The 13,850-nt window shown below is 38.3% G+C and overlaps 1 protein-coding gene and 1 long non-coding RNA gene across 9 annotated transcripts in view; both read right to left on the bottom strand.

Moving 5' to 3' along the window:
* The window catches only part of ATP9B (ATPase phospholipid transporting 9B (putative)), a 251,906-nt gene that overhangs the window by 226,093 nt on the left and 11,963 nt on the right, over window positions 1-13,850 (bottom strand). For 6 of the 8 annotated variants that reach the window (XM_079109169.1, XM_079109167.1, XM_079109168.1 and 3 more), the window contains exons 2-4: window positions 13,522-13,695; window positions 2,886-3,036; window positions 1-114 (exon numbers count right to left, since the gene is read on the bottom strand). In XM_079109169.1, coding sequence (XP_078965295.1) covers window positions 1-114; window positions 2,886-3,036; window positions 13,522-13,695 — 439 coding nt within the window. Of the gene's footprint in view, window positions 115-2,885; window positions 3,037-13,521; window positions 13,696-13,850 lie in introns of those variants that run through there. The other 2 variants (XM_079109170.1, XM_079109174.1) reach the window with 2 other exon arrangements.
* LOC306643199 lies at window positions 8,239-10,172 on the bottom strand. Its single transcript, XR_013758846.1, has 2 exons — window positions 10,035-10,172; window positions 8,239-9,964 (listed from the first exon to the last, which is right to left on the bottom strand). It is a non-coding gene; the product is annotated as an uncharacterized lncRNA (long non-coding RNA).

Genomic DNA, 13,850 nt, shown 5'->3' with positions numbered 1-13,850 from the left:
CAGAGGAGCCCAGTAGGTGTAGAGATAGCCTATTTTCAATGCTGGTACAAACTGTGAGCAGGATACTACCAGAAAATAGAGATTCAAGAAAAACTTGAATTGTTCATATAAAACCTAAAAAGGAAAAGAGAAAATTAACACAAATCCCTTCAAGGAAAAATTTTAATACTTCAAATAAATAATTAAATTCAGCACAATATATAACCACAATATATAACCACACTTCCATTTGGAATTGGCTTTCCAAAACTATCCCACATTTAAAAGTAAGGTTATCCCAAACAATATTTAAGATAAACTAAGGGGAAAAGACAGTAGGACTTTTTTTCTAATTTATTTGTTAGTTTTTTAGTTGTCAATGGACTTTATTGATTTATGTGGTGCTGAGAATTGAACCCAGTGCCTCACACATGGTAGACAAGTGCTCTACCACTGAGCCACAACTCCAGCCCCAACAGGACTTGCAACTATATTACAAGTATCCTTCCCTAAGAGATTTGATTTTTTTTTTTGTATGAAATTTTTCATTTTCTAAAATCTAGTCTTCACATGCACATCCAAGCCAATAAAAGCAAAATTTTCCCAATGCTAGCAAGTCAGTAAATATGCAAATGTGTATCTGGATACCAACTCAGAAACTCTTAAAATGCAAAAGTCCTATTAACCTTATGTTTACAAACTGGTTAAAAAAAAGAAAAAGAAAAAGAAAAAAAAAGGAAAATACAACAGCCATGCTTTTTTAACAGGGACAACTGGACTTTATGAAGCCAGAAATGCAGTTGTGACTGTACAAGATGATCTCCTGTGTGCTTCCCTCAAAAAATGAAAAATGATCAAAACAGAGTAGTAAATAACAGAACAATTTTCCGCAATGTAGCTCCCTATATATTCTTTATACCTAGTCTTCTGGTAGTTGATGTTTAATGCTCTTTTCAACATAAAATAAATTTCATCATTCAATAAAATTTTAGAAAGGCCAAAACTGAAAATTTTTCTATTTGTAATTATCTGTAAGGAAGAAAACTCAAGATCTAGTCTTTTGAGACCTCTATTTACAAATGCTTCAAATTACTAGATTTAAATTAAAAATTAAACAGAACAAACCTTATGTTTATAGATAGGAACAATTCAAATGGTACACAATTATAATCACACTTGCAAACCTGCCATTATGAATTAAAACCACCTGGAATGCAATTTATATTACATTATATAAAATGAAGTTACTGCATCACCATACAGTTACGTGCGTGACTGAAAAATCAGTTACACTGGTTATACTCTTATATTCATAACCATTTTCAACTAGTGTCTAAAAATGTTCTGAACTATTTCATAAATTAATCTCAGCAGGAAGGAAAGCTCTCTTTTTCCTCAGCAATTTCTTTAAAATCTCAGCATAAATTATATCTATTAGCAATTCAGAAATTGCCATTTGTGCTAAAAATGGCATAGAATTCCTACTGTGTAATTACCAAATGTTTCTAAAATACCACATTTTAGATGAAAAGATAATTTCAGAGTCAATCTAAGAAAAAAAAAAATCACCCACACAGTAAGGACTGTATAGACACATCAACAGGTGCTCTCAAGGTGCAGCACTCAGAGCAGGTTCTATGAATTTACACTGATCAAAGTGAAACTGCATTACTGGCTTCAAACCACTGTAAACAATACTTGACTGTCCACTGAATAAGTCTGGTGACCTTTAAGAAATGTACACTGCTTAGCTAATCTGCATTTAATAATTTAAACCTAAGGAGAAAACAGTGCTTCATTCAATAAAGCTGAGAATATTTATCTGCCCCAAAGACAGTTTACATTTTATTGTCCTGACAAAATATCAGTCTTTTAATTATGGAGTGATTAGTTTTGTGTGTTTTAATAAAGAAGCATATTAGATATCAAACTCTTGCCAACCAATAATGGGTCAGGGATTGAAGAAGGATAATCAATATCTAATATCAAGTGAAAATGATCATTTAAATACAAATATGCAAGACAAAGCAAGTTTCACACCATGTAATCAAGAGCTTTTCTTGCAAAATAGACTACACCTTAGCTAAAACATGTCAGAATTTTGATATAGAAACATAATCAGATACATGATGACTGAACTACTTTCCCCAACAAATCAACCATGTTGGTCTAACTTCTAAGAATCAAAGATTAAAAAGAACACAAAATCCTATAAACAAAAAAAGAAAAAAACCAAAACACCAGTTGTCTTTGCCTTTAGCAAGATAAATAAATCTATTAAAACAGAAAAAGATATATAAAAAAATTATTCCACTATTCTAAACCCACATAAACTTGGTTTTAGAATATAATTCAGAAGTATTACTAACAACCATAAAGTAGTAAAATGCATAAATTTCAGTATTTAAATTTAGCATAGTATCTAATTAAAGATAACTAATAATTTAACACTAAGGTCTGAGATTTATAATGTAAAATAGCAAAGACATCTATGTGCATTTTGTTATAGTGTCACTTTTGTAAAAGCAAAATTATTTTACTTTCTTTTTTCTTGAAAAGCTTTAAACTGTTTTCAACTTTTTCCCCCAAATTCCCACTCCAAAACTTTATGAATTATTTTTTGGTCATTTTGTTTCTTCATTATTTCTATACAATATTTCTACAATTATAAAAATATGTTTATCAGGAATTGAAGGTAGTAATCAAATTGCAAATTTTCTTGCTGATTAAAAATGCAAATGAATTCTTTGGCAATCAGTAGAAACTGGAAGGTGCAATGATCAGGAGGATGCCGAGTTGGACCTGACAGTAAAAGAAGGAGACAGTCTCCACAGCTGTCTTTGTAAGACAGTGGAAGCTAGCGAGCACTGGCATACGACCCTTGTGCAAGAATACCACAGTCTTACCCCAGGTATAAAGGTAAAGACATTGTATTTTTGATTTTTTATAGAATTCCTGGGATGCTTTTCTTCACTCTTTTCAGGACATCCAAGCCATACTGTGCGAGCTTTTAGTTCTTTCTTTCTTTGACAAACATTTATCAGCCAATCACAGCAACTGCATGAAACAAAAAAATACATATTACATATACATTTTTTTTTAACATCTAAACTAATCCCACATATTGAAAGACAATACTGACTTTTTTGTATTTACCAGATACTAACAGCATTATCTAATGCTAATCTGCAGGGTTTTTCTTAAGTATACAAACTTAAACAGATCAATTATACAAACTTAAATGTGACAACAAAATACTTAAGAGTCTCCTATAAATGTGCAATGGCTTCTAGAACCCAGCAATTATCACCCCTAGTACACACTATTAGTGGCAAAACAAAATCATTAGTATTCTGCAGCAGTCAACGCTCTGTATGTTGAAAAGGTATAGCTGAGTTATTGGTAATTCTCAATACACCACTCAGTGATTCAAGATCCATAGATATCAATCAATTCAGGACATGGCTCTGTCTCTTCTCCGAAGTCATCATTTTTTTCCACTTTTATAAAATGACTTTTCCAGTAGTATTAACTAAAGACTTCTGATTTGATTCAACACAGTATCTAAAAGGATACCAATGTTGAATGTGATGGTCTAATGATCATAAAAGTTTGGTTATTTTCCACATGCCTATCTTCATCTATGCCCTGTTCAACAGAGCCAGGGTCCTGGGAGGATCAGTTCTTCCCCTCTTGGTCATTCCAACCATTGTTTTCAGGGAGAAGTATGAAGTGTCCAATGCGATAACTTTACTTAAAATACCTCGGAAAATAATGAAAAGGTATCCAACTGATCTGTATTAAGTACAAAATAATCATGAGTTTAAGATTCAGTATCAAAAATCTGGATTAATTGAACTATTCAAAATGTAGAGAAAGACTCAAAACAGTTCAATAAGGGCAGTTGTTGGATATCATCTTCTGAATGTATTCAAGGTTAGAACTGCAAGTCAGCTGTGTTCGTCAGAAGATCTTAACTTCACTTTGTGACAAAGTAAGCTTTAAAAGTTAATGACAAATTTTGTGTGAAAATAACAACATAAAAGCCATGACTATACAACAGGGTTGACATATCATAACTCACATCTCAGAATTTCTGTGTTTCCATGTTGGTGCTATCCCTCCGCTCCAAGTACACTGATGTTATTCTTCAGAAATCACTTTACAAACATTAGAAATTTAGATGCACTACTTCAGAAATATTTCTTCATGGGAAGGTATGTTGGGGGAGTGCAAACAAAAATCCCTACTGAATATCCACCTAACTTCTGGTTTTGCTCAGATCTTCACACTAGAAGGGCAGAGCATGGTGGCTCTTTAGAAGCCCAAGGTGTGGGCACATGACGTTCCTGAAGGACTGCCCACACTACTGCCTTGAGAAACTTCTCCTTAATGAGGCTGATGCAATGCCAACAAACAGCCAAGCAGGTCAGCTCTATCCCCGCCTACTGCCCCTCACTTCAACAGGAGCAGACAGAGATCCAACTCTGGTAGAAAGGAAATCTCCTCCTACTGTGCAGCATCACTTTTTAAACAACCCCAAACATCATACTGAAAGCATGTTTTCAAGTCCCCAACAGTTATAAAGCAGAGTATTATTCAAGTGATTTAATGCTGTCACAGTATTTCCACCATTACTGCTTTTTGGGGGGGAGGAAAAGAGACGGATCAAGTAGATTTCAGTAGAACTTTTGTAGTATTTCATCTTGATTTTGATTGAACAAAACAAAAAAGGCTACAAGTAAAACACCGTAAGATTCAAATGATTATTTCTCCCCTACTGCTGCTTTTATGGTGCAGCCTCATCCCCTCCCCAGGCCCTTACCCCTCAGGGCCCCCCACCCCGACTTTACTGTCCCCTAGCAAACTACAGCCCCCAACGTGAGTCCACACCCTCACGGGCACTTTGCCTAGGTTTCCCCAATAGCCACTCCAGCTCTAAACTGTCAATCTTTCCTCTGATTTCAACATGTACTCCTAGTGTTACCAAAAAATCGTAGAATGATACACAAGCTAGGAGAGATTCCTTCTTAAATTTTAGACCTGATCTTCACCTCAGTCACCTGCAACTGTGCTGTACAGATGTCAAACTCCTACATTTGACACACAAAGAAATCTAGGTCAGACACGGAAATAAATTTCCTAAGATGTTAATAGTAGATCTGAAAGCAAAGCCTGGATTCCAACCCCACATAAATAGGATGTGCATCCCACATATAAACAAGAGTCAGCAGCCAACACTTGCTTATGTTTCCTTAGTAGCAGTAATGTCTTCAGCTGCAACTTTCTTAGTCCCAGTTTTCAAGTTCAAGTTTTTCAAATCTTTCTGCTCTGCTTTTTGCTCCTGATTATCACAATAAATTTGGCCCAGAGTACCCCAACCTAGCAAGAGGCACGATAGTCATTCAGATGATGAAAATTAACAAAAAACTAATGGGAAGAAATAAAATTCCATGGAAAAGCCTAGACTTCAGGGTCATGCTTCTGTAGGCCACTGCCAACAAGTGACTCAGGGAAGCTCCTTTATCTAAGCCTCTGTTCCTCTTCTACAGTTCCAAAAACAGTAGGACCCCTGGCACAGGCCCCCCACAGGACTAGGCTCTCATCAGTTCTGCCAGTGTCCTGCTGCCTCCCCACACTCCATGCAAAAATCACCACCTTAGAACACCAAATTCTGCACAGGGAATCCAGACCCACACCAGCCAATATGCCATACACTGGCCACATGTGGCCACGTTATGGTTTGGATGTGAGATATCCCCCAAAAGATCACATGTGAAACAATGTAAGAAGGTTCAGAGGAAAAACTGAGTTGTGAGAGTCTTAACCCAATCAGTGCTGAAATCCCCTGATAGGGATTAACTGAGTGGTAATTGAAGGTAGGTAGGATGTGGTTTGAGGAGGTGGGCATTGGAGGCATGGCTTCGGGGTATATATTTGTATTTGGCAAGTGGAGTCTCTCTCCCTGCTTCCTGATCACATGGAGTCTCTCTTCCTGCTTCCTGATCATTATGTGAGCCATTTCCCTTCACCATACTCTTCTGCCATGTTGTTCCTGCCTCATCTGGAGGCCTGAGGAATGAAGTTGGCTTTTCTATGGACAGACACCACTGAAACCATGAGCCTCCAGATAAACTGTTCCTTCTCTATAATTATTCTGGTCAGGTGTTTAGTCACAGCAGCAAAAAAAGAAGACTAAAACAGAAACTGGTACTGAGAACTGGGGATGTGGCTGTTACTAACCCAACCATGTCGTTCGGATGCATTTGGAGCTTTTCGGAAGTGGTGAGAAGAATTTTGAGATGTTTAGCAGTGCAAGCTGCAAATGCTTTAGGTTGTTATAAATGGAGTTTAATGGCCGATTCTGGTGAGAGCTCAGAAGATCAAAATGATGATAGGACCATGGACAGTGAAGAAAGGACTTAGAGGGTTTAAAGGAAAAGGAGGATACTGCCCATAATTGGACAAGAGGCCATTCGTATTGTGTTCTGACTGAGAAGATATCTGCATTTTGCCCAAGTCCTGAGACTTCCTGTGAGATTGATTTTAAAAGCAATGAACTTCTTAATCTGGTGGAGGAAATTTCTAGACAGCAGAGCATTCAGGCGGTGGTATGGATATTGCTGGTGGCTCTTGGTCAAATTTATTGTGATAATCAGAAGCAGAATGCAGAGCAGAAAGATCTGAAAAACTTGAACTTGAAAACTGGGATTAAGGAAGTAGCTGTTAAAGACATTACTGATACTAAGGAAATGCTAAAGACTGCCCAGAGACTAAGAAAGATGGTTTGAGGGTATCTCAGGAATTGGCAAGATTACAGTCATCCCAGACTCAAAGAAGTAAAAGTAAAAATTCTCTTGAGAAGAGACCAGTGGGGCACCCTTCTTCCACAAAGGGACCAAGTAAGTGTTTTCAACATGTTCAGTCACCCAGACCCTCAGAGGCTCCTACAGCCAGGGTCCCTGGAGGCTTGGCTACTACTCAAGATGGTAGCAGACCCTGGCATCAACCACATGGTGCTGGTTCTGTAAGATAGCAGGATGGTGGAGCTAGGGAGTCACAGAGGCTTCCACCAAGGCTTCAAAGGAAGGCGTGGGAGGCCAGGCAAAGTGCCTCAAGGTCAGAGTCACAATCCCTGTAGGAAGCCCCAGAGAGGGCAAAGTGTGGAGATGTGAGGAGGAAGCCAAAGCAGCAGTAGAGACTCCAAGATTAAGAAATGCCAGTTACATGGGACATTGTCCTAGGAAAATTGCAGGAACTGAATAGAGACAAGCCTAAGAGAAAGGACACCTGGGCTGCAACAAACAAGGTCCCAGGGGTGGAGCTACACAAGCAGTTTGGATATAACATCAGCATGCTTTGTGCCTCAGATGCTGGACACAGAACTACAGGACTTGTTTGCCCAGCTGGATTTCAGTCTTGCTTTGGTCCTATCCCTTCTTTCTATGCCCCTGTTTTTGTGAATGGAAGTGTTTACTCTGTACCTTTATATACTGGATACTTGTAAATCATTTTTTTATTTTTACAGGAGCTCATGATGCAAGCTTGCCCTGAGTCTCAGTGCAGATTTTGGACTTGAACTTTTGGGCAGTCTTGGAACTATTGAGACTATGGGGACTCCTGGAAATAGACAGAATGTATTTTGCATTGTGAGATGGTTGTGAGCTTTTGGGGGCCAGGGGTGGAATGTTATGGTTTGGATGTGAGGTGTCCCCAAAAGCTCACATGTGAGACAATGCAAGAAAGTTCAGAGGAGAAATGATTAGGTTATGAGAGTCTTAACCTAATTGGTGATTAATCCCCTGAGAGGGATTAACTGAGTGGTAACTGAAGGTGGGGTGTGGACAGAGGAGGTGGGCATTGGAGGCATGGCTTTGGGGTCTATATTTGCATTTGGAAAGTGGAGATTTCTCTCTCTGCTTTCTGATAGTGTGAGCTGCTTCCCTCTGCCATACTCTTCCACCATGATGTTCAGTCTCACCTCAAACCCTAGGGAATGGAGCCAGTTGCCTATGGACTGGGACCTCTGAAACCACGAGCCCCCAAATAAACTGTTCCTCCTCCAAAATTATTCTGGTCGGGTCTTTTAGTCACAGCAGCAAAAAAGCTGACTAAACCCGGTCATTTAACATTTAACTAATAAAAATTAAAGCCCAGTACCTAAGCTACTAGCCACATCTTAGGAGCTCAACAGCTAACTTGGCTAGTGGTTACCATGAGACACCAGAGATCTAGAATATTCCTATCATAAAAGTAAGAGGTTGGGCTGGGGAGATAGCTCAGTTGGTAGAGTGCTCGCCTTGCAAGCACAAGGCCATGGGTTCAATCCCCAGCACTGCAAAAAAAAAAAAAAAAAAAAAGTAAGAGGTACTGAAAATCACTGGTATATGCAAAACACACTACAGGCACCATTGGTGAAACACAGGCTACTTATATATATACCGTTCTCTTCAGCATTTCAAATATAGCAAAGATTTCTCAGGAATGCATTCAGACATGAATTTTTGTTCTGCAACACCTAATTATCTAATCTGATGTTTAAGCATATAAAAGTCAGAAAAACCTAAGAAAAAATAGAGGATATGAAAAGCTAAGTGAATGGTAAACCACTACTTAGCACCACTAAGTGCTTTAACACCAAGCGAACAGAAACCTTAATATCAGCCCATGCCAGCCATGACAGGCACCAGTTTTTTACTGACACCATCTCACTCTGTGAGCACTATGTAGCAAAGACTAAAACCATGGTCCATATTTTATTCTTTTCTTCTCCATAACCCTGTATAGATAAATCTAAGATTCCTAGACTGCCAAGATCTAAGTTATTCATACCACCTCATTACTCACACCTATTAATGAATCAAAATGTTATTACTAATTATTGCATTGTACACAGAGAGAAGCAAGTAATGGTTAGGGAGCCACTATAAAGTCACAGGCTACTGCACAAAATTGAATGAATACATTCACAACAGGTAAGCTTGAGATTTGAAAAGCCTGGGTCTCCTCCAGAATTGCCACTGGACTATGCAGACACAAAATTCAATCAGAAGGGGAAGACAGGTGATTTTGAGGCTAAGAATAGAGTACATAAACCCCAAACATTTAAAAAAAAATGTATAACAAAAAAGTACAGCAAGCCCTACTGAGTTACAGAGCTAAAGAGGAAAACAAAATCATGGGGAATTTTGAGCAAAACATACTGGAAAATACTGAAATTGAGAGGGAAAACCAAAAAAGAAGTCCTTGGAAATAATTGGGAGTTTTACTTAATAACATTTCTATGTATGCTAAATACTTAATGATTTTTCAGAAAAATACTTTTCCACACATATACATTGCCTAACACTGTCAAGACCAATGGTAAGTACTTCTAATAGTGCACATATTGTTTCTTCAAATATTTTAAGATTAGTAGCTTTTTGCAAATCCCTCCATAATCACAGTAAGTTCTCTGATATTAAACATTTTTGTATTTCAAACTTCTGTCTTCTGGGACTGGGACTGTAGCTCAGGTGTAGAGCACTTGCCTAGTACATGTGAGGCACCGGGTTTGATCCTTGGCACCACATAAAAATGAAATAAATAAAATAAAGGTATTCTGTCCATCTACAACTAGAAAAAATTTTTAAAAGATTCTGTCTTCTAAAATTTTAACCATAACGAAATAACCCTCAAAATCTAGACAGCCTCCTTCACATCATCCCTTCTCCCCAAATTAGGCAATTATTATACCAAGACAAAAGCAACACAGTACCCATGTTCGTCTTAAAAGATGAGCATCTTTCCATGGCTCTGCACCCCCAAATGTTTTACAGATTAACTGAAAGTGCATAAGCCATTTAGAACCAGAAATAATCCCAGCATTTGATACTCCATCCCCTTTCTCTTCATATGGAAATGCCATTCTCAGTTCCACTTTCATAGGGACAAAGTGATTTTTGATAACAAGTGAAACGTAAATCTCGTGAGAATGAGCATCAACCTGAATCAGAGAACTACAAATATCAATGTGCCTCACAGAAACTTACAAGAAGGTGTGTTCTTTTCACAACCTGAATCAGAGAACTACATATATCAATGTGCCTCACAGAAACTTACAAGAAGGTGTGTTCTTTCACATGAAAGAAATTCAAAGTTTTAAAAGATTTCAGAGTATTTTTTTCAAGGTGTCCATGTGGGTATTTCTGCCAAATAATAAAAATGGAAAGTGGGTTTTAAAAGTCATAAAGAGGGTTGGGGAGATAGCTCAGTTGGTAGAGTGCTTGCCTCACAAGTGCAAGGCCCTGGGTTCAAATCCCCAGCACCGCAAAAAAAAAAAGTCATGAAGAAAACAGAGTCTACTCAGTCCCTGAAGAGTAATGATTTTAAAATCAGACTTCCTACTCAAATGTATCCCACATGCAGATATATTTAAATATTTACAACTCATTACTATTAATTACAATCTACTTATATTGCAATAATCATGAGAATTTTCTTCCTGTAATTAAACTAATTTTATGTATATACCTACTCTTTGAACCATTATCTAATAGTTTAATAACACTGAATTTTATAATGCCTGGTACTTGGAAAATAAAATGGCCAAAAAATAAGATCATGCTAGTTGCTAAATGTACAATTTGGCTAAGGTACACTTTCTAATTTCCATAACAATTTCTTGATGTAGCCTAATGAACAAGAGTTAAAGATATCTCGAGTTACTTCCCATTACACACGGCAACAAGACCCTTAGATCAAGTCCATTCAGGCCACATCTCCTTGTCCTATCACTTTTCCCAGGAAATGGAGAAAGGGCTGGCCTCAGCCTCACCTGTCCAGAGAGGGACTCAGCCAATTCTTAACTGTAGAACTGTAACAAGAACACCACCTTTTTTCAAGAAAGTGCCTTACAGACCAGAGGAAAAGTACTACTTCCAACCCGCACTCATGGAGAACTCATGCCTCTAAGATATACCCGACAGCCATCAAACTGGTAGTAATCTGCAGCCCACCACAATCTCATCAATTCACAATGCTGTGGGCCTTAGTTCAACATCAGTTCCTCACCCATGCTTCCACAGCGAGCTATGTAAGGGCTCAGGCTCCTCCCCAAGAGACAAACAGTCAAAAAAAATGCCATGTTGACTACAAATTCATGTGTACTGAGTTTCCTTCACTGATCACTAGCAACTACTAAAGCCTGGCGGACTTTTCTCATTTCTTAAGTCCACATCTGCATCCTAATCCCCGCCTGATGCAAGTGACCCCACAGTTCCAGTAAGAACACAATAAAATTCATCTCCACCACCACTTTACTCTTCCTGCCCTCTTCCCTCCTGCTAAAGTCCTTACCACCTTTATTCTGCACAGACCTGGCCAAAAGTGCACGTCCAGGAATAACAACCTTCTGTGAGGCTTCCGACACCACAACAATAAGAACTCTCAAACGTACATGTCCAGATCTAACAGAACTCTTTGTATCAGAACAACCCTCCTGCCAATGCTCTTCTTAGTTTCATATTTTAATACAAGATAGATTTCGAAAAATAAAACTATTAACAGTTTTAGATAAGAAACGTCTTTGAAGGTTGAAGGTTTGTGGCAACAAACATAAAGGAAAAATTATTGAAGGAAATTAAAAGTGCTGTTCCAATGAATACACAAATGATAAGAAAGTGAAACAGGCTAACTGCTGATGTGGAGAGTTTTAGTGGTCTGGATACAAGAGTAGACCAGTCACATATTCCCAAGAGCCAAAGCTGATTTCAGAGCAAGGCTTCAACTCCCTTCAATTCCATGAAGGCTGAGAGAGGTGACATAAATGCAGAAGAAAAGTTTGAAGCCAGCAGAGCAGAGGTTGGTTGACGAGGTTTAAGGAAAACAGTCTCTGTAACATTAAAGTCCAAGGTAAAGCAGCAAGTGCTTAGGTAGAAGCTGCAGCAAGTATTCCAGAAGAAAAATGATGACTGTATCCACACTAACAATAGACTTTCAATGTGGATAAAACAGGCTTGCACTGGAAGAAGATGCCAGCTTGGTCCGTCACAGCTAGAGAGGATAAATTAGTGCCTGGCTTCAAAGGACAGGCTGACTCTCTTGAGAGGGACTAATGCAGCTGGTAACTTAAATTAAAGCCAACATTCATATGTTATTCCAAAAATCCTAGGGCCCCCAAGAATTATACTAAACCTACTCTGCCTGAGCTCTACACATTTTAAAAGGTGACATCACTACAGATCCCACACACTGAACAGACCACAGGAAAAGACCATGAATAATTTCACACCAGTAAGAATTTGAAAGTAACTAAATTCCTTCAAAGCTGGAATAAAGACTGCTGACCCTTCATGAAAATTCATCCAGTATTTTCTTTTTGTTTCTTTCTTTTTTTTGGTACTCAACCACCAAGCCACATCCCCATAATAACTGACACAGAAAAACAAAAAACAAAAACAAAAACAAAAAAACTGCAGTCCCAGATCTGTTTAAAAAATTGACTCTACAATTAAATATGTACCCACTCCAGGTACCTAGAAATATTGGCTATTTAACTAGAAAATGTTTTCAACAAGCCATAGACACTTATTAATTAGTATCCCAGGTCAGCAATTTTTAGAACATGGTTTAACTATGAAATTCTTTCTTCACATGGAAGACTAGGATATACAATGAGGACACAGATAGTTACGCTTTGACTGAAAGAGGAATTTGGAGTGATGAACCTAAATCATGCTCAGCTTTTATCTCCTTTATCTATGCTGCCAATTTCCTACAGTTCCACAGAACATTTTAAATATCACCTCACAAGCTGACCCAGAAATCAAATCAGCAATAGGAACATCTTTGTGCAAACTTGCAAAAGAATGATGAAAAGCATGCAGAACGAAATCCCTCTCTAAAAATATTTACCTTCCTTTTATGGACCATAGAGGCTGAAGAAGACTCCATGACGAGCATGAGGCACTAGACAGGATCTGCTCCAGTCACAGGGCCTCACTTGACTTATGTAGCTCTCGCTTCCTGCTTGGGGGGGGGGGGGGGGGTGTGTGTCTGAGATGCACAGCGCACTTTCACTTGCCAGATTCTTGTCAAAGGCAAACCACACCAGTTTGTCTTAGTACCAGAAAACTTGTTTGAAATACGAGGAGTTTTCGTCTTGATATCTTTCTGGCTAAACACACATAAATGTCTTACTCCAAGGCAAAGCATTAAAGTTGAATAATACACATAATTACAGTACTATTAAGTTGCATGTTATAAGTCCACTTCTACCTTTTGGGATAAGAAAGGAATGCCATTTATAAATGTTGATAAAGTGACCAGAATTAATTCCACCATGCATTAATTACAAAGCCACTAATTTCCCCCAGCTTTTAACTACTAAAACTTCTCATCAAAAAATGAACTTGGCTTTCCCTGACTTTCTGATTAGCACTATTTGGTTCTAACTAATGTTCTAAGTACTCTTTGTGATGACACAGTGTCTTTAGTTTTTATAGTGACATATCAATATATCTAACAGGTATACTAGGTGGTAAGCTTATGAGCATGACAAACCTGGCACAGAGCAACTTCCATCCACCGCAGACAAACCACTCCAGGCCTCTTTTCCTTCGAGCTATCCTGGCTCGCGGCAGTGTGTGGTAATCACTTTCATCATTCTCAAAGCCTTCTTCAGACATCATTAGTGGCATTTCATCCAAATGGGCAGACTCCTCCTCCAGCTGGTACCTAGTTAAAGGCAGGAACAGAGAGCTGAGCAGACCAAGCAGTCTTTAGCCACAGCGTAGGGTTCATTTTGGACAACAGTCACCTACTTCTGCTTGTGACCACTTCATCCTCAAACGGAGCTGCTTTCATAAACAGCAGTGCAGAAAACGAAGAGC

Source organism: Sciurus vulgaris (genome assembly GCF_902686455.1).
Source record: "Sciurus vulgaris genome assembly, chromosome: 13".
NCBI lineage: Eukaryota > Metazoa > Chordata > Mammalia > Rodentia > Sciuridae > Sciurus > Sciurus vulgaris.
The sequence above is the reverse complement of the archived record's forward strand: the minus strand, read 5'-3'. Positions and strand labels throughout refer to the sequence as shown.